The sequence below is a fragment of the Buteo buteo genome, chromosome 11 (genome assembly GCF_964188355.1).
Source record: "Buteo buteo chromosome 11, bButBut1.hap1.1, whole genome shotgun sequence".
Classification (NCBI taxonomy): Eukaryota; Metazoa; Chordata; class Aves; order Accipitriformes; family Accipitridae; genus Buteo; species Buteo buteo.
In genome coordinates, this window is record NC_134181.1 from 14,995,414 (window position 1) to 15,014,316 (window position 18,903).

The window sequence follows — 18,903 nt, forward strand, 5'->3', positions numbered from 1 at the left end:
TCTGTCCTGCTTCTACCCTTACTCCACTTAAGGAACCAAAGGTCACAAGTTTCAAATAAGGAAAAAAAGAAAGCTTTCCAAGGTATGGGAGACAAAACTGGTAATGAACATGAAGTTAAAACACTATCAAACCTAGATTAAAACTATGCTCTTGCTTGGTAATGAGGAAATACAGGAATAAACATCTCATTCAGGTTATACATGAAGTTTACAGAACACTTGAATAGTTAGTTCTGTAACTCAGTAGTTCAACCTGAATTAACATCCATTTTCCCTTAAATTATAAGAGCATTGCATCAGTGTGGTATCAGCTTTTGATTATTGCAGGCAAATGGACATTTTAACATGAATGATTAAAACTATTCACTCCCATTCTACACTAAGGTAACCAAAATTGCAATGCAGTACTGAAACCTGCAGTTTTCCAAATTTTTGGAAAAGTTATAGTGTTAGGCATGCTTTGCAATATAGGCCAACACGTTGTTGTGGATCTCACTGGGGTCATATTACAAAAATAGCTGGTAGTGTTTAATCAAGCCTGTTCTTGTTAAAGTATTTTCTGAGTTACAATTTAGAGATTAGGGTTTTTTGTGACTAAAAGGCTACTACTATAAACTGGGAAAGTATTTCCAGGCCCTGACACAAAGGGCAAAATCACAGGCTGTATACTGTAATGAACCACAAGGACTCTTCAATCAACTGAAGTAATTTTTATGACTTGGCACCAAGCTAGGAAGCCTCCAGAACTCCATTTATATCTACAATGTTCCTTTTAAATTTGGTAAGAGAGGCATATAATTAAATGCCCCACACCTCTTTTACAGTGATTATTTGAATGTCATAGCTGCATCAGCCTAAGGCTACAGTGGAAGGTTATGGGTTAACAACTGAAATACAATTTTCCTATTACATCCTAGTTAGAGAGATGAGAAATTACTTCATGATAACAGATAAGTCTTTGGCATGTTTCATTTTTTCAAACAACAGTAATCTTTCTTCTACTGATTACTTCTAACTTCTTTGCAAACCTATTTTTCAAAGGAACATAGCCTCATCTTTTACAGGGACAAGAACCATGCCACTGTTGGCACCTTACAAATAAATATACACTGTGAACACCTTGGTAAATCAGATACACTCAAGAGGACAGATAAAAACTTCCTACAAGAGTCAACTTTAGGTCAATTTTAGTCACTGTATATGCAGAAATAGATATGTCACAAAATAAGCTAGATGACTTCCTGAGTTTTTTTTCTTTTCAGGTTCTTGAAGCCATTATTAAAAGATATAAAAAAGCATCAACTAAAAAATAGTTCTAATGCAGTTCTAGTGATCATGTTTTCTTCTTCCCCCAACATACAGAATATTCATTTGTTTATAGTAACTAAGTACTTAAGTTGCAGCTGTTTATTACTGAGAACACTCAACTAATGTTTATTTGATTATTCATAGGAGAGTCATATTGGCCTAGTTAAAGCATTAATAGCTATGTTAAGCATTAAACTCCATCAGTAAACTACTAAAGCATTAGTAACTATAGTAGTATATTACTTGCAACTTAAATATTGAAACCAAGACAGTGGAGATTGTGAATTTATGTGACTTTTTCTACACTACAACTTTGTAAAGGGATACCCTCTTAGTAGAGCAGGAGATACATATAAGGGAAACTGTGACAAAGTCACCACTCATTGAAACATGCTGCTATCAAGAACCTAAATCAATGCAGTCTCAGGACTGAAACAGAACTAGACTAACTCACACTACATACAGTAATCAGCTTCCCCCCCCACCCCTTCACTTCAGCATGCTATCCAAAAAGTTACAACAAATCCCCTCCTCTATCCCCCTGAAAAAAGCAATTTCAAAGTAAGGGGATAAAAAGTTTAGAGTACATACTCCGTTTTCCAAGGAGGTAAATCCTAAAGCTACTACTTAAAGCAGAAGACAGGTGTTTCAATTGTTTAAGCATTACAGGTTAAGATGACTGACTTCTTGGAGAACTGAATCAGGAGAAAAGATCAGTATGTAACCATGGCTTCATGAAATGCAACCTGAAATTTTAATAAATGAAAATAAAGATTCTCTAGATGAGAATGCCAAAGCATAAGAAGTCAATACTGAAATACAGGTCAAACAGTATTTATTCTTACTTCAGTTTTAGAGTCTGTAGCAAGGGTGTTCAGCAACACTCAAATGCCAATGCCTACCCAAGCACATGGAAACCAATGAGTTTGGAAGGACAAACTCCCAGGGTAAATTGTTAACAACTATCTGAGCAGTAATTGAACAAAATTCAGATTTGTAAAGAAAAGTAGAGGCATCTTTCAAATTCCTCACTTCAACAGGGGGAGAAACCTCACTGTAAAGAAGCAGCTTACCAACCAAAGTTCATGCACACCTCCTTAATGTAACAAAACACTTGGGTAACTAACAGTACCTGATAATTATTTAAGGTCATATTTTTGCTTTGTTGTGGTATTTTTACCAATTAAAAGCATATTAAAAAGAACAGAACTGAAGCTGGGGAACTTAAATGTCTTAGTTAGAAAAGTGCAAACTACAGGAAAAGTAAGAAAACCATCTACATTTAGTATGTTTCCAGGTCAAAAATTTGTCAAGTACAATACTAATCTCAGTCTCTTTACAAACTGTGTTAATGCAACCACAAGTTGCCAGGCATAATGTTAATTTTTACAAAGATTTTTTTTTTTTAAACTGGAAACATATCTCTAGGAAGTCAGACTGAATCAGACTTTGAATTGGATTCAAAGCCTAAGAGAAAGACACCATTACTTTGGGATTTAATCATCTTCATTTAAAAGGTTTTGTTATCTTCTGATTGAGCTCACATATCCTTGTTTTTCTTCATACAAAGGGGACATGGCTGCAGCCTTCCCTGTGCCCATTTAGTCACATCTCATTTCAAGAAAAGACCATTATATGTGGCACACAATTGTTACCTAACTGCAACCTAGTCTTAAAGCAGCTTCAGCCTCTCTGCATTTATAAAATGTCTACCATCTACATAGTCTCTTCATACACAGAATAGATAAAGCCACTGGAGAAGAGTTACAAGGCAAAAAGAAATATATTATACACCAACTGCTTTTATTTAATTTCAGAAACCGTTCACAAGATGGTAGAAAAAACTTACAACCACTTCTAATTTAGTCTTCCATTGTTCCCAGTCAGCTCTAAACCCATTATGTGCAAAGCCCATTTACCATGCATCTAGATGATAGATACAGGCTATGAAATTCTTTATTCTACTTGTAGCAGCTTATGCAGGTGCAGCCAAATACCAAGCCTCAGGACAAATTGTACACAAACTTTACAATGTAGAATTTGAATTTAAAATATGAAACTTAAAATCTACACAAAACTGGTAAAAATCAAGCACAGATACGAGGACAAACTTAAAACCCATGTGAAAAGGAGTCTCATCTTCCTTTCAAGTGCTTTATTCTGCTACACAGTCAAAATGAAGATGTAAGCTTGTGGTTAGTTTAAATTACACTCTGTAGATACTATAGACCAATTTAAAAGTTACACATACAGCAATAGATGTCCATTGGTTCATCTGGATTACTTATACAATCCAGCTGGATTGTTGAAAACAAGTCAGGCAAAATTTGAAAGAAAATCCTTGTGCAACTTTTTAGACAAACGTTTACTGATGGGCACACTGTACCCCAGGTCCATGATGGCTGCTTTCTTCATCAGAACTATCGTTATAAGCTTCACGTCTCTGGCCACCACCTGAACCACGAGTGGTATCAAATTCCTGAAGATCTACCTCTTCTGCATCACCAATTACATTAGGAAATTCTGGTCTAGCTGGCAGAAGATCTTCAAGTTCCTGCCCCAAAAAAAGAACTGTATTCAGTACTGCATCTACAAGTGCTAAATAAAGTGACCAGTTTCCCACAACTTCAAGACTCCCTCTCAGAGCAGGTTCGGTTTACAAGTCCAAGCTGCTATAAACCCTGAAGCGCATACCCATTTAGAAGTATCCAAAGCATTTGTATCAACTGGACAACACCACTTAAAGAAAACCAAATAGCTCCATGTATCATCAACCGAAAGTGCAATCAGTAAGTACAGTTGCACTCTGAAAGCTTATCACACAGCAGCAGGCCCAACATCTGCCCAGCTCTTAAATACAAGTTCCGTAAATTCATATTCCAATGGGTATTTTCAAATGACATGTTGCCATAAACAATGTTAAAAAGAACAATTATACTTGCATCTAACTTTAAGTACTGAAAGCAAGTATGTGAGGTACAACACACACACTGTGCACACACTGTCAAATAAGACCACCGCGCTTGTGCTTGAAAAACTACTTACTGAAAGCTTTTCTGGGCTAATCCAGTTATTTTCAGGAAACTGAACGTCAAATTTAATGTAAAGATCCCCCTTCTCAAAAGGATTACGATACTGTGGCATTCCTTCCCCTCTGACTACGCGAACACAACCTGTAATTCAGAGAAGTAAGCTGGAGAGTGCTACTTCAGAACAAATCTTTCTCTATGCAATTGTCTTTAATTTCTCTAGCCTAGGTTCAGTTAACAGGACAACAAGAATAGGATTAAGTGTTAAAGAATGTCAAAAGAAGTCTTAATCAGGTCAAGTTTACCTGGTTCAATTACTTTTCCAGGAGGATATTTAACCACAATTTGACGTCCATCAAGGTGCTTAAATGTGAACTGAAATCCACACAGTGCTTCAACAAGTCCAATCTTGTGCGTCATATGCAAGTCATTTCCATCCCGCTGGAAGACCTAAAAAACAAAAACAGGAGGTATCTTTTCTAGTCGTATAATTGTATCTCCACAAGACTCGTTATTTAGAATTCATTATTATTTATTCTTAAAATTCAATGTCAGAGCAACAGCCTTTGTACAAAGTTAACTTAATTCTGTTAATTCAAATAGCTTAACATGCTTGGGAAGTTTGTGCCTGATGGAAGTGTCATCTAAGATAAGGCAAACCATGCTATATACTATGATGTAAGGTTCAAATTAAACAAGGCGGCCTGTATAGCAGCAGTGCTCTCTTATCCCCAAGATCTTCTACACAATCAACCTATGAACAAAACTTAGGCCAGTTTGACACTACTTCCCCTGCACCAGAGTACGAAAACCACATCTTTGTTTCTCAACATTTAACTAGTCATTGTGCATATCTGCTTCAGCTAACTTTATCTACAGCAGGGCTTTGATCAATTAGTCCATAGCAGTCATAAGTGATCTTTAAGCTGTATCACTCACAATTCTTCATCAGAGTAAATGTAAGCTTTAGCCACTGGCAGAACTACAACTCCCACCTCAAGGGAAATTTTAAGAACTTAAAATCTTCACTAGAAGTCAGTCTAGTTTTACTCAGTAGGACACAAGGTACAGTAATTTTCAGAATTGTTAATACTGTAAAAATAGATGTAGTTCGTTAGAAGACTAAGACAGAAGTGGCATCCACCATCTGGAATCTGATGCCATCATGCACATCTGACTCTTCTGTATGCTTACAGACTCTTTCTCCCTCATCATAGTCAAAATCAACTGCGATGCTACGTTTCAACCAGCATTACAGAAGAAAGAAGAGAGGAACGTGTAGAGCTATGCAAAACTGATTGACAGATTAGCAGTCCTTGACACAGCTTTGAAAAGCTTATGAAGTACTTAATTTTCAGATAACCAACATTATGTCCTTAATATGTGACTGGAATTGAAATTTGTACCAAATGCTATTCTTTATGTCACAACAGAACTTCCCCCACCACCACCATTCCATTCAACATTTTTTCCAGAGTATAACACACAAACTATTTCTTCTTTCATCATAGTAATACCTGGCCTTTCTAAACAAAAGCATTCAAAAAAGAAGCAGTCACCTCAACTCTGGCCTAAGGGAGTTTTAACACAGAAAAAGATAAATTACAATATTTAATGCAAAACTGGAATGTATATACTCCAGAATACAGTAGGCATAAGCCTTAACAAACTAGTATAAGATACTCGTGTGTCTTAGTTTTGTTAAATGAATCAGTAACATCAGCATTCTGTGTTATATTTCCACAACCACAGTAGCAGAGATAGAAAGCACTATCTGGGGATTTTAATAGGAGATCCCTGCCATGTTTCAAGACATTGGTAAAAAAGCAACACCTAGCATTTTGTTAGTGTCACAAGCAAAGCAGATTGAAGTTAACATCCTGAATGGCTCTTCACTGCATCCACCATATCAAAGTTAGCCTGAGCTTACCTGAGAAAGCTGCCTTTTATTAGCATTAGGAAACACCAGAATCTGCATGTCCTCTGGCTACAGACTTGCAAAGTTTTTTCTGGCTCACCATGAAAGCCATGTTACTTGCTATAAATCTATTAAAAGCTATTTACCATATCTCCCAGAGCTGCAGCTATATGAATTACTTTAAAATGAACAGCCATCTATATCACTTAAATATGAAAGACTAGGATAAAAGGCATTTAAAATATAAACTCAAAAGCATTACCTCATTCTCCTTTTCTTGGAGTAAGAGGACAATATCTCCTGGTTCCACACCTGGAGCCTGATCTGCTTCTCCACTGAATGTAATTCTTTGCCCATGTTTCATGCCTTTGTCTACATGGACTTCAAGTATTTTTACCTCTTTGATCACCTTCTTCCCTTCACATTTTTTACAGCGGTCTTTTTCATTAATTACTTCACCTAAAGAAAGACAAAATTTGAGTTCAGAGATTTCCTCATAATTGCATCAGATTCTGAAGAAAAACTATTTTAAAGTAAGCTGAAGAATACATGCAACACAACTAGTGATTTAGATATTGCTTTATGAATTCCTCACAAGAGGAAAGGCTTAATTTACCCTAGCTAGAAGAGGGGGAAGACAAAAAATAAAAAAAAGGAGGGGGAGGGTGGGCAAGGCAGGGAATGCAAAGCTACACATAACCTTCCAAGCTGTCTTATCAAGGATTTTCAAGAGTGCTTTAGAGAAAGGCAAAACAAGACTTTGTCTATAGCTTCTACCATTCCTTAAGTCTTGTCTCCTGTATCCTTACCACTCAACTTACTACTCTTAAAAAAAAAGCCTTCTCCATTCCTTGTTATGCTGGAGGATGAAAGCTATAAGAGGAAGGATGAAGCTAAAACCAAACTGAAGCATCTCCCCTCCTTTAAAAGTCAGAATACAATTTTCAAACTATTTCAGTGAATTTAGGAAGCTTAGTTCCACTTCTGTTAACAACAGTGAAAAAAGGATTACTGGGTTCTGTTGACAGCCACATTTTACAATGTACCACCACAACAAAGTACTATGTAAATGAAGCCAGTAGAACTAGAGAGTCTTGCATACAAAATGGGGGGAAGATAGCTGGTCAAATCACAGTTTCAAGCAAGAGCAATATATAGGTTTTCCCATGGAAAGGATCTAACTTTTTCTGACACATAAGGGATTTCACTTTTAAACTGAATAGTTTTTCCACATTGTCCATCACCTCTAGCAAGGGTGAACTGAAGGATGACTATCCAAAACAGCTTAAATTCTCTGTTCCACTTAATCTTTATTTTTCAAGTAAGCTGTTGTCTTTGTACAGGCTAACTAAAACATTAGGCCACATGAACTGTACAATTTCAGTACTTATTTCCAATACTGCTCTAAGTGCCACCAGCAGATGCACTTGGCTTAAGACATTAAACTTGCCAGCTTAAAGGACCTTTCTGTGAAACAAAGTATAACATATGACACAGTTGAAACTACTGAATAGGTAGGTTAGGTATGTAAACTGTGAAAACAATATATTCAAAGACAACATCATTTATGAAATGTTTTGACTAGTCACAAAATACAACTCTCTGTAATTCCCAAGTATCGAGAAGAATAAAAACATCCACGAGGTGATGTTACTACTCTGGAAACTGCAGAAGATCTAAAAAGGAATCACATGAAGTGCAGATCTTGTGCTGAACTTGTTCCCCCAAACACAACCAATTCAGCAAAACATATCTTCCTAATTTGAAGTAGTTAAAAATGGAAACCTAAAGCTGGATTTTAACCTAAACCTGTCCTTGGACACATTAGGAGACTGCAAAAAAGACAAAAAGCTCCTAAAACAACAAAATCTTGATTTTTACTTTAACACAAGAATAATAGCAATAAGTAATATTCACATCTAAGTGTTTTTAAAAACAATCACTCCCTATTGCTCAAGCTTCCAGGCTGCTTTTCAGTACATTAAACACTGTAAATCTTGCTGTTCCAAGTAAAATGATTTCTCCATGTTGACAGCGGATTGAGACCCGACTAGGTGGGAGCAAAACTGTCCTGGATAAGTTCCTCCTGAGATTTAACCAGGAGGTTGAATCCAACTAAATGCATTTAGTAACACAGAATAGCTTGGCCTACCTTCTCCGTTGCAGTCAGAGCATACGGACTGCATCTGCTGAACCATTCCAGGAGCCAGCTGTCTGATCATGATACGTACACCTCTACCCCGGCAAGCATTACATTTCTGAACAGCTCCAGCCTTCCCTCCCTGCCTAGAATAGCAAGCACCAGTTGCATGAAAAACAAGTTTTTCAGAAACGTACGACAAAAAAAAAAAAACCTACATCAGTAGGTTAACATTCCTGATCACACTGCCAATTATAGTTAGGTTCTTTCCTCTCCCTTTCCCCCCCAAACAAAGCCCTTGAATAGTTCAGTTCCATCAACAGTATCATTCAAGTTCAACAATTTTCTAGTCTGAAAGCAGGCTCCAGTAAGTCAAATACTGATAAAGATCTGACATAAGAGATGCTTCATTACACTATATGCCAACAAACAACCAGAGAACTCAAAAATATAAGCAAACTTACCCATTACATGCACTACAAAGGACATTCTTGCTAAGTTGTAGTTTAGTTGTCTTTCCATTATACAGATCTTCTAAAGAGACTCTACAAAACAAAGCATTTCTCCTGGGTTATCATTTAACAACTTACTTTCACCATGTAATTAAAATACTTGCCTAGGACAAATTAAAGAAAAACAGATCTTCATAAAAAGACTAAATCTGCTATTAAAATAAGATTTTAAAGCACCATTTTTGCTTTCACAAGGAGTCATTAAAAACTACTCCATACATATGAATATACATGTGTAATATTGGAACATAGTTTCAGAGAAAAGCTACAATTTAGTCAGAAAAAAACAGATAGGATTGCTTGTGTTTCTCAACAGGAGACATGAAACTGGAAACAAGCTGATCTAGCATTTTAGGTTTTATTTTACAGTCATAGTGGATTATTTTTTTTTTGTTCTACCAGGCAGGTGAGAAACAAACCTCTCCAGACTGTCCTGACAATATTTATAGCATGCATATGTAAGAATACATACAGAATTCTTACCACTGTATTGGGCTTTCCACACGAGATAGTTTAGTGGGGAGGGGTTAGCATGTCCCCAAGGCCACTTAATGATTTAGATTTATTCGTGTTTCAATTTTTTTTTTAGAAGCTCTTGAATACACTATCAAACTCCAATAACCTTCATCTATTGATAGAAGTTATGAACACATTTAGTCTTTCTCCTAAAAGGGTTTGTTAGTGGATAGAAATTGCAACTCAGTGTATTGAGAAAAGGTTGCCTGGCATCAGTGTTTACAAATAACAACAAAACCAAAGCTAATTAATAATATAGCATGCAGCACTAGCTACTAAACTAAGCAAGCATGTAAAAGTAAACAGACTTTACTAAGCATGGTTTGCCAACCACAGGAAAGATGCAGCTTAACTTAAGAACTTAGAAAGGACCTGCTCAGCAGGTACAAAGCCAGTCATTACTGCAAGCAGAGATCTACAAAACACAATTAGATGTGATATTCAAGCATGCCTTAAAAAAAAACAAACCAAAAAAAACCCCAAAACTAAAACCAAACCCACCACATGCACTTTTCCATTAATTATGCAGTTCAACTAGTTCCAGTTGGTATTGCACTATGAATGCAAGTCAACTTAAGTCTTTCCAGAGCCTTAGTACCTCTGCTTCCCTAAGAATCCAGCTAATGAGTAATACTCAGTTGTTGAATGCTTTTTCAGATTAGAACTTCCAAACATAATTAAGGAGCAAAACCAAGGAAAGTAATGCTAACAAAGTATATACAGGCTAATAACCAGGCAAAGCAAAGTATGAGATAGTACGTAAGATTAACCAATCATGAAAAGTAACTCGAGATGACTGCCTTCTGGACTACACACGAGACACAGGTCTGAAAAGCAGGTGCAGACCGCAGAGTATCTCAACCGAGAAGCGTATTACAAACATGAACTAGAAGAGTCAAGTACTGATCAGGAAAGCCTGAAAGTACAAATCGCAATATCAAGATACTCACTTGAGTGGATGCATCATATCTTCTCCTCTTCTTCTACCATTACGACTTCTACTCTGACCACCCATGAAATTGAACAATCCACCACCAAAGATATGGGAGAAAATATCGTCCATTCCACTGCTTCCACCACTACCTTCTCGAAGACCCTGTTCTCCATATCTATCATATAACTCACGTTTCTCTGGATTTGACAATACTTCATAGGCAAAGCTTATTTCTTTGAACTAGAAGAGGAACAGAGTCAAAACAGTGCATGATAATTTATAACTTCAAGGGAGCATTTTACTACTGTTTCTTGCCCAGCATGAACACCCAATTAAGAAGGTACACAACAGAACAGTTTTCCACCCTCATTCTAGTATGCAAGACTTAAAAGTCAGACTTGGGCTTAGCTGTGTTACCCCTTATCATAAAATATGAAGTTTTATTGCAAAACTTAATTGACTTTGTTCTTTACTGTGCCTAGCCCAAGACAGTTTTCTTAAAACCAACCAAAGAAGAAAACCCCCAAGTACGAAATACTGCAGTAGCCAACAGGCAAACAAAACCCAGTTACATAGTAATAGCAAAGACTTCAAGACATATTAGGCACTTAAAATACGCTAACAATTGAGCAACTTACCAAAATGCATATTAAGGTGTTTGTCCTCAAAACAAATTAATACCTTTTCATAGTCATCTCTGCTCACCTCTAAGCAACCATTAGAACTTCAGTTCTGTTACAATCAGCTGAGTCAACTTAATTGACATTTTTAATTGTTATTAGCATAACAAATCTAATACAACATTCCCACATATGTAATTTGTTTTATGCTGCAGCACTTTCAAGAACCTCCACACATAATTTTCCATGTTGGAAAAACTTGGAAAACTGACTTTTTCAAATACCTATGTAGATGCCAATGCCAGCTGACACCATCTCTGCAGATGAAGAGAGGCGGTTTTTCCCTTAGCATTACCTTCTCAACCGATTTGACTCAGTCAACTGCTGCATTTTTTCACGAGGTACACTGGTAGATTTTGAGATTGGGAAGAAGTAGACAAGACAGGGTTCCCTCTCACAGTTATTATTTTTTAACAACTTGTAACAGCAATCCCACAACACCTGTATTTGGTCTCTTAGATGCTACTGTAAGAGTAAACTTCAGCAGTTTAAAAAAAAAAAAAAAAGTCTTACTTTGTCCCCTGCATTTGGATTCTTATCAGGATGGTATTCCTTGGCCAGCTTTCGGTATGCCTAGTTGAAAGAGGTACAAACTTAGTTTCAATTTTGATTCATCAGTTCTTTTCTGACAAACTCAAGTAGTATCTCCAGAAAGAACAAAAACCCTAATAAAGCAAAGTGAGAAAATGAGTGTTTTGAAATCACTCATACATTGAAATGGTACATAAAAAAATTTGACATTGCTATATGCATAAATTAAATACACTTGGATTTAAACATAACTACAGCATACAATAGCTAGAACTAGTTTTCCTGCTTATCTTAATTAACTAACAGGAAGAATGACACTGGACTTTCATTAAAATTACTTACTCTACAGAACCCACTCAAAACCTACAATATGACAATTTAAGTTTCAACCCGTTCTTTCACCTATCACAGCAATACATTAACAACAAAATGGCTGCCTCAGCTTCTCATTCAACCCTATTAGTCAATCCTCACAATAATCACTTTATTCTTCCTTACCTACCAATAATGGAAGATTTCATCTCACTTTGAACTAAGTATATGAGTTACATGCGCAGAAGTGTACAGATGATTGCTTTTATTTAACTTCATTGTTCTAAAACAGTAGGAGGAATGAGTACAGCCAAATCTCCGGATGAGATTTTTCAGAAAGTGCTTTTTTTTGACCAGTACTTTGACTCTCAGGACCATTACTTTTTCTACAGCAGTATTTCATCTGTTTTGCTTATACTTTAGAGGATCAAAGCGAATAACAGGACAGGCAGAGACTTTTCCTACAATTTGAGTTTTTGACAGTAAAGACCTCAACTCTTCCCCCACTCCACCTCAATGCTCCCCAGTAACAATCAGGGGACAGATATTAATAAATTACATGGTATACAGTCTTTTATTTTTTTTAATTATACACATTAAAAAAGCTACAGCAATGCAACCGCACACAACTGCAACACTGGTTCCTAAGAGTGCATTTTTCAAAAGCTCTAGTTCTGTAGAACTGAGCATCTAAATTAGCTCTTTATAACTACATTAAGAGAGCTTTACGCACAAAGCTTTACAGAGATCACAACTTTCCATTTTGTACTGGAACAAGTAAGATTCCTTTTTTGTATCTGCACAGTTACTTCTCTTTACTGATTATCTTGAAATACTCCATATTTCTGCATGCAATCAAAAAATAAAGTTTTATAAGGAACTAATTAAACAAAAATAGTGCATTGATATTACAAGCCAAGTATTCTAAACCACAGTAAGCGCAGAGAACAAAAATCATAGGTCTTATAGAACAAATTACCCATCAGTAACAAAGCATAATCTTCCACAAACCTACATATGTAACAAAAAAAGGATTTTCCCCACATATTTTAAGGAGTCTAACCAACAAAAAAAAACCCCAAAAAACAGAACACTAAACTGAAAACCTACATAACATTATCTAATCAGGAAAAAAGGAGCTTGTGTGGCGGTCTTTAAAAAGAGAGAGCGCTCGCATCCTTGCCGATAACAGCATTCCAGTTTGGAGCGATTCTTCAGACCACCCATGGCCCAAAAGGAAGCTACCACTATTTATTTAATCAGAAACAGATCCAGAATCAAGGTCTGCACTAACACCATATTATAATTTGAATAAAAGTTAATTTAACTAATCAGTGTTAAAGCCTGTTCTCTCAACCCCTTTTGACTAAGCTGTTACCTATTTTCACTTTCCTATACTGTTATATATAGGTTAAAATATCAGATTAATAAAGCATCCATGTGACCTCTCACTGACAATAAGATATAGATGAACTTCTTGCCATTGCAGGCAGTTGGAAACCTTACACTCCATAAGTCTAATCCATAGCAATTAATATTGAGCAGTGCAGGTTATCCAAGTGGAAAACCGCTATCAGTTTCTCATTCTTACAGAACACGGCTACCTTTAGGAGAACTTAGTAAAAAAAAAAAATTATTCTACTCGATTGTGTTCGGTATACAGCAGTATCTTCTCACCGCATGCCTTCCACCTCTAACACTATTTCAACACTGCAATTGCCTATCCCTGCACAAATTAGGCTACCACATGCATGATGGGTAACGCAGAGTTGTTAATACCAGCACCACCCAGCAGCGGAAGCAGGTCACTGCTAGTAAACTGTCTGGTTAATTATCCTCCTTCACGTGTAAATGGCCATTAAACCCTTTTAGAAAAAAGTGGTTTATACACTACAGAATGAACCGGACGTGGTGAATCGTTACACTGACGACCTGGCTCCAAGTTTTCACCTCGCTTCTTTGTTTACATTACCTTGCGGCTTTCGGCCGGTGAGGAATCGCGTATAGGAGCAAAACGAAACCTTACTAAGGCCTACACGTGGGGCAGACAATGGCTCCAGCGAGAATCTACCGGTCGGTCCTTCACGAGGATTTTCACACCCCGTGAGCCTTCCGCCGGCTGCCAACACCGCTCTGCCGCGCGGGAGGGACGCGGCGCCGCGGGGGCGAGGCGAGCAGAGTCCCGCCGGCGCCCGCAGCCGACGCGGGACCCGGCGGCGCCGGGACGGGGACGCGGGGCGCACGGCCGGGCCCCGCTGCTCCCTCCTCCCGCCGGTCTCCCTGCCCGCACCCCTCCCTCCTCCGGGGCCCGCCCGCGGCCTACCCCGCTCCGTCGGCGCCCGCCCGCGAGCCGGGCCCCGGCGGCTCCGCGGCGCGGCCTACCGAGTCGGCACCGGGCGTCTTCACCCGGCGCCGCACCCTTCCTCCCCTCCGCGGGCCTCAGCCGCGCGGGCCGCCGCCGCCGCCGCCTTCAGGCCACGCTCCCCGCGCCCGCGGCCTTCCCTCAGCTCCGCTCCCCCTTGCCTCCCGCCGGCCCCGGGCCCGCCTACAGCCGCCCCGTGGGGCCCTGCCCGGCAGCAAGCCCGCCCCCTCCCCCCGCGGCGCTGCCGCCCGGTCTTCCCCGGGCGCCGGCCGCCGCCGCCCCTGCCCCGCACCTTCTTGAGCTCGTTGTCGGAGGCCCCGGGCGGCACCCCTAGGATGTCGTAGAGCTTCGTGTCGGCCACGTTCGCCATGGCGGCAGCGGGCGGCGGGCGCAGGCCGGAACGGAGCGAGGGGCGGCGAGGACGAGACCGGGAGCAGGACGAAAGCCGCCGCAACGTCACGCGCAGACGCCCGCGTCACCACGCCGCGACGCAGGAGGAGCCCGCCCGCCCCCTCGCCCTTCGGCGGCGCGGCCCCGCCCCCTCGGCCCACTTCGGGCGCCTGACCCAGTTCCAAGCACGGTGCGGCAGGGGGCGCTCGCATCGGGGGGCTCGCGCCGCCGCCGCCAGCAACGGCCGCGCCCGAGAGGCGGGAAGAAGCCGTGAGGGAAGGGAAGGGACGGGATGGGGGCGTGCGGGTGCTGAGGTGGCGGGCGGGACTGACAGCACCGAACAGGGAGCAGGCGGCTCCCGTCCTGACGTTTGAACCGGCAGAGGAGCGTTGCACATGGAAACGGCGTCTTCGCCTTCCCCCCCTGTCATTTCGAAGCCTGAAATTCCGGTGCTCGTGAGCGTGCTCCCCCGCAGCCCTCCTCCTGGGGCGATTCCTCCTTGCTCCCCAAGTACGGCACTGACGTTTATGGGGCAAGGGTCACCCGTGCACCAACCTGCTGCCTCACTCAAGCACCAACGGAGGCATTGCTAAGGCTTCCATAGCTATAAATAGCATCAGTACCCATCTGCTCCATTTTTGCATTTTGTTCCACTTCTGGGATCTTAAAAAAAGAGCACTAGTTTCTTTGCTAGGCCTAAAGCTACTGACAGGAGCAAAGTGTACTTGAGTGGTGCAGGGGCCCCAAGGCCCTTAGTTAGACACTGCTTTCAGCAGGCAAATAAAAAGGCCGGTTGTGTTTAAGAAGAGGTTTGTCTCAAAGCCTGGCCAGGAGAGCAGCTACTGAGCATATTTCCTCAGGTGTGGCCTCTTGGCCGTTAGCCCCTCATTAGGCAGGGGCTGCCTGAAGGCTCTAAAACCTGTGGAAGGTGCCTGGTTGAGGAAGAGAGGATGGGGCCTTTGTAAGGGCAGGAAGCCAACAATAGCTTAGTGGTCTCGCTATGGGTAAGTGTTAGAGGAGGTGCTCCCTGAGGCAGAGGTGAGCCAGGCTGAGCCCTGAGGAGAGTCTGCTGGGACTGGATTGTTGACCTGGCATGTGAGAGAGCAGAAAAGGCCTTTTGAAGTGATTCATGGATTTGTGGAGTAGAAATTTGAATGGGCCCCTTACCTGAGGAGAGCAGAACTGAGTGCTCAAAGGCTTTTTCCCTCACTGTCTGTAGGGGGGTTCTTCATCTTTAGTTCCTTGACACAGCTTGTGGTTGCAATGGCTGTAGAGGGAAATGCAGTCTGCTGGTGGCTTCTCTGCTTCTTCTTAGGCTGGTGTTTATGGGGCCCTAAATTCCATTGTTGTGTTTATTCAGTCTGGCATAATCTGGTTCAGTAGATGATGGTAATATCTGCCTCTGGTGTTGCAGGTGTGGCAGCAGTCAAGACCTTCAAAGGAAAATGGAGACTAGTTTTGGAGGGAGAAATACAGTGGCAGGGCAGAGAAGAGCTACTGGAAAGATAGTCCCATGGACTGTAATTATTAGTCTGGTTCAGAGATGTGCAGAAAGAAAAAAAAGCCTCATAAGGAGAGGTATGTTACTTTGATATTTTTGTAGGCTGGGTGTACAGCCTTTGGTAATTGCATGCTTTTAATGTATGTGGCCGAAACCAATAAGGCTTTGCAATGTGGCTTACCTGTATTTTGCACTGCCTGGCTTAATCTTTTATTTTGTCAAGGCTGAATTCAGCTGCTCTAAGAGCTGTTTGGCACGCATACCTGGCTTGACTATTTTGGATTGTGCTCACATACAGATTGATATGTTTCTAGAGAAGGGGTTTTGGGTTTGGTTTTGGTTTTGTCATACAGGATTTTCTTTTTAGTGGGCAGTCAGGTAGGAAGAAAAGTTAGGATTGTGTGGAGGAGCACTTCTTTGCCCTACAAGCCAGACTTAAAATTTCAGGAGTTAAGCAGAATCATCAGGACTGATATAAGCAGTATTTAAAATACCATAGGATAGCATTTATATGTATTGATGCGTTTTAAAAAAAAAAAAAAAATCTAAAGACCTGACAAAGTGAGCTAGCCCAAACCAGTGGGGTGCCATTCATATCTATGCCTGTAGGGATGAAGTTCAGCAACAGTATGATTCAGCCCAGACTTACCTGTCCTGTGAGCTTAGTGGCTTGTTTGCAAGTCAAGCCAGAGTGTGAGCCAGCAGATTGATGGATACTAAGAATGGTAGGTGAACTTGGTGTATCAGCTTGAACCCAAGCTAAGGAGGCAGTTTAGAAGCAGTGTTTGTATACTTTCTTCTCCCTTGCCAAAATATCCTTGTTACTACAGGCCTGTTTTATGTCTTACACAACCAAACCATGCAATAAATAATAAGAAAACACCTCTGAGATGAAACTACATTTTATTTTCAAGTGATGCTAAAGAATCACAAGCCTGAATGATTACCATTTTATTAAATTAAAATGCAGATAAATAGCAAGGTAGAGTTTCCTCTTCCCACATACCAATTTTTAACATCAACTTGTGAGTTGTATTGACAGAACGTTAGGCACGCAGCTGAAATGTTGTGTCTTCCCCTACTTTTTTTTGTTAACACTTGCACATTGTCATTTTTTTTGTATGTCTCTTTCAATTTTTTTAGTTGTTTTCCTTCTCTTACAGATAAGAGCTTTTTCATTTAGTTTCTAATGTTACTATTATCACACAATGTGATGAAAAATAGTTCTGATATGAAGTTTTCTTTGTTTTTAAATAGACTGCGCAACTCTCAGCAGTGTGAGGTCTTGCTTTGGCCTTATACAGGCACTAAAAGGGATCATTCAAATTCAGTTCTTGTTTCAGGCCTTTTTTGCTTTCTTTATATAAAACAAATTGAATTTCTTTTTTTAAGATGAAGCATTTTACATGCTTCCTTAGAAATCAAATAAACATTGATTATGTTTATCACTGGACAATCAGAAAGAGATCAGTTTCATGTTATTGCAAAAGAAAAATAAACCCCCTTCAAGTTTATTTAACAAGTTATTTTATGTGCTTAACATGCTCTTAACATGAAAATATGAGCAGGCATTGCTGACTCCTGCTTAAATCTAATACTATACAATGTTATTTAAATTTTAAAAAGTGTTCTGTTTAAATACTCCTGAAGAAGAATGCAGTTACATTGTAAAAAAAAAAAAAAAAAAAAAAAAAAAAAAATTACAGGTCCTACATGGCCATTGCTTTGAACCTCTGGTATCAACTTTCATCAGATAAGGTAGTTGGTATATTGTGTACACTGCCTGATTTCTAGAACTCTTCAACCATGGAAAGAAAGCAAGCCAGTAAAGAACAAAGAAAGAACCTGAAACTTGTAGAGAATTTTAAGACTCACTAACTGAAGAGCCTGTTAGGAAGTGGGCAGCTGCCTGCATTGGCAGGTGTAGAAGGCACAACAAGCAGGACTTTTGTGCCAGCCATCTGTTCCTTTGCTGGTCTGGAAGAGCACCCTGCCTGCCCCCACCCAAATTCTCCTGACTAGGGAAGCAGGCTTGAGTTTTGTGATATGGTCAGAACAAAACATTTAGTTTATTGTCCTGCTGCAGCTGTGGTGATGAAACCCAGGGCTGCCTGACAGGTACTTCTGTGCAGCACCAGTAATATGAGTTGCATACCTTATTTCTTTTGCCCTTTCCCGGCCCTCGTTTTGTCTGTCCTTACACCTCTGTTTTTCCATCCCAGTCTCCTCTCAAATAAACAACCCACCCCTAATTACTTGTTCCCAATTGGTCTCAGTTTTGTTACATCTATACTCAGATTTGGGCTACTTAGTCTTGGCCTTACATGGTATTACTGATATGGTTACCTAGATGCTGTTGGACTTGTATGACTTTACTCCCTGAAAGGTCCCTAGTAGTCCCTTCCAGTTATCTCTGATGTCTGGCAATTTCTCCTGTAACTCCCCCTTAAGCACCTGTGGGATCCGGCCACCCTCACAGCACTATTTGTAACTTTTGTTGCCTTCTCACAGTATTATTTGTAATTCCTAGTGATATTTTTTTATGTCATGTCCAGTAGTTTTCCACAGCTTGTTCAGTTAACTGAATCACATGCCAAAACCTTGTCAGTGGCCTGTCATTTGCCTGCAATCCTGAGCATAGCTGAATAACTGATAGAAAACCAGAATATTAAATAGTTACTTTTAACTGAGTTTTTGTTCTCTTTTTATATATAAACATTTAAATGCTATGCATTTTTTCATTACAAAATGAAAGTAGACATCAGCGAAC

General features: G+C 40.0%; 2 protein-coding genes across 3 annotated transcripts in view; one reads left to right on the forward strand and one right to left on the reverse strand.

The window, feature by feature from the left end:
• Nucleotides 1-4,799, forward strand: part of LOC142036706 (borealin-2-like) — a 14,255-nt gene extending 9,456 nt beyond the window's left edge. Inside the window, exon 10 of one of the 2 annotated variants that reach the window (XM_075040168.1) lies at nucleotides 4,664-4,799. In XM_075040168.1, the coding sequence (XP_074896269.1) occupies nucleotides 4,664-4,675 (12 nt within the window). In that variant the 3' untranslated portion in view covers nucleotides 4,676-4,799. The remainder of the gene's footprint in view (nucleotides 1-4,663) is intronic. The other variant, XM_075040169.1, reaches the window with a different exon arrangement.
• On the reverse strand, nucleotides 3,091-14,719 carry DNAJA2 (DnaJ heat shock protein family (Hsp40) member A2). Its single transcript, XM_075040165.1, has 9 exons — nucleotides 14,535-14,719; nucleotides 11,551-11,610; nucleotides 10,374-10,597; nucleotides 8,860-8,940; nucleotides 8,408-8,541; nucleotides 6,518-6,714; nucleotides 4,643-4,787; nucleotides 4,354-4,481; nucleotides 3,091-3,862 (listed from the first exon to the last, which is right to left on the reverse strand). The coding sequence occupies exons 1-9, from the start codon at nucleotides 14,610-14,612 to the stop codon at nucleotides 3,674-3,676; spliced, it is 1,236 nt and encodes a 411-aa protein (XP_074896266.1). The 5' UTR covers nucleotides 14,613-14,719; the 3' UTR covers nucleotides 3,091-3,673.
• Between the last annotated feature and the right edge of the window lie 4,184 nt (nucleotides 14,720-18,903).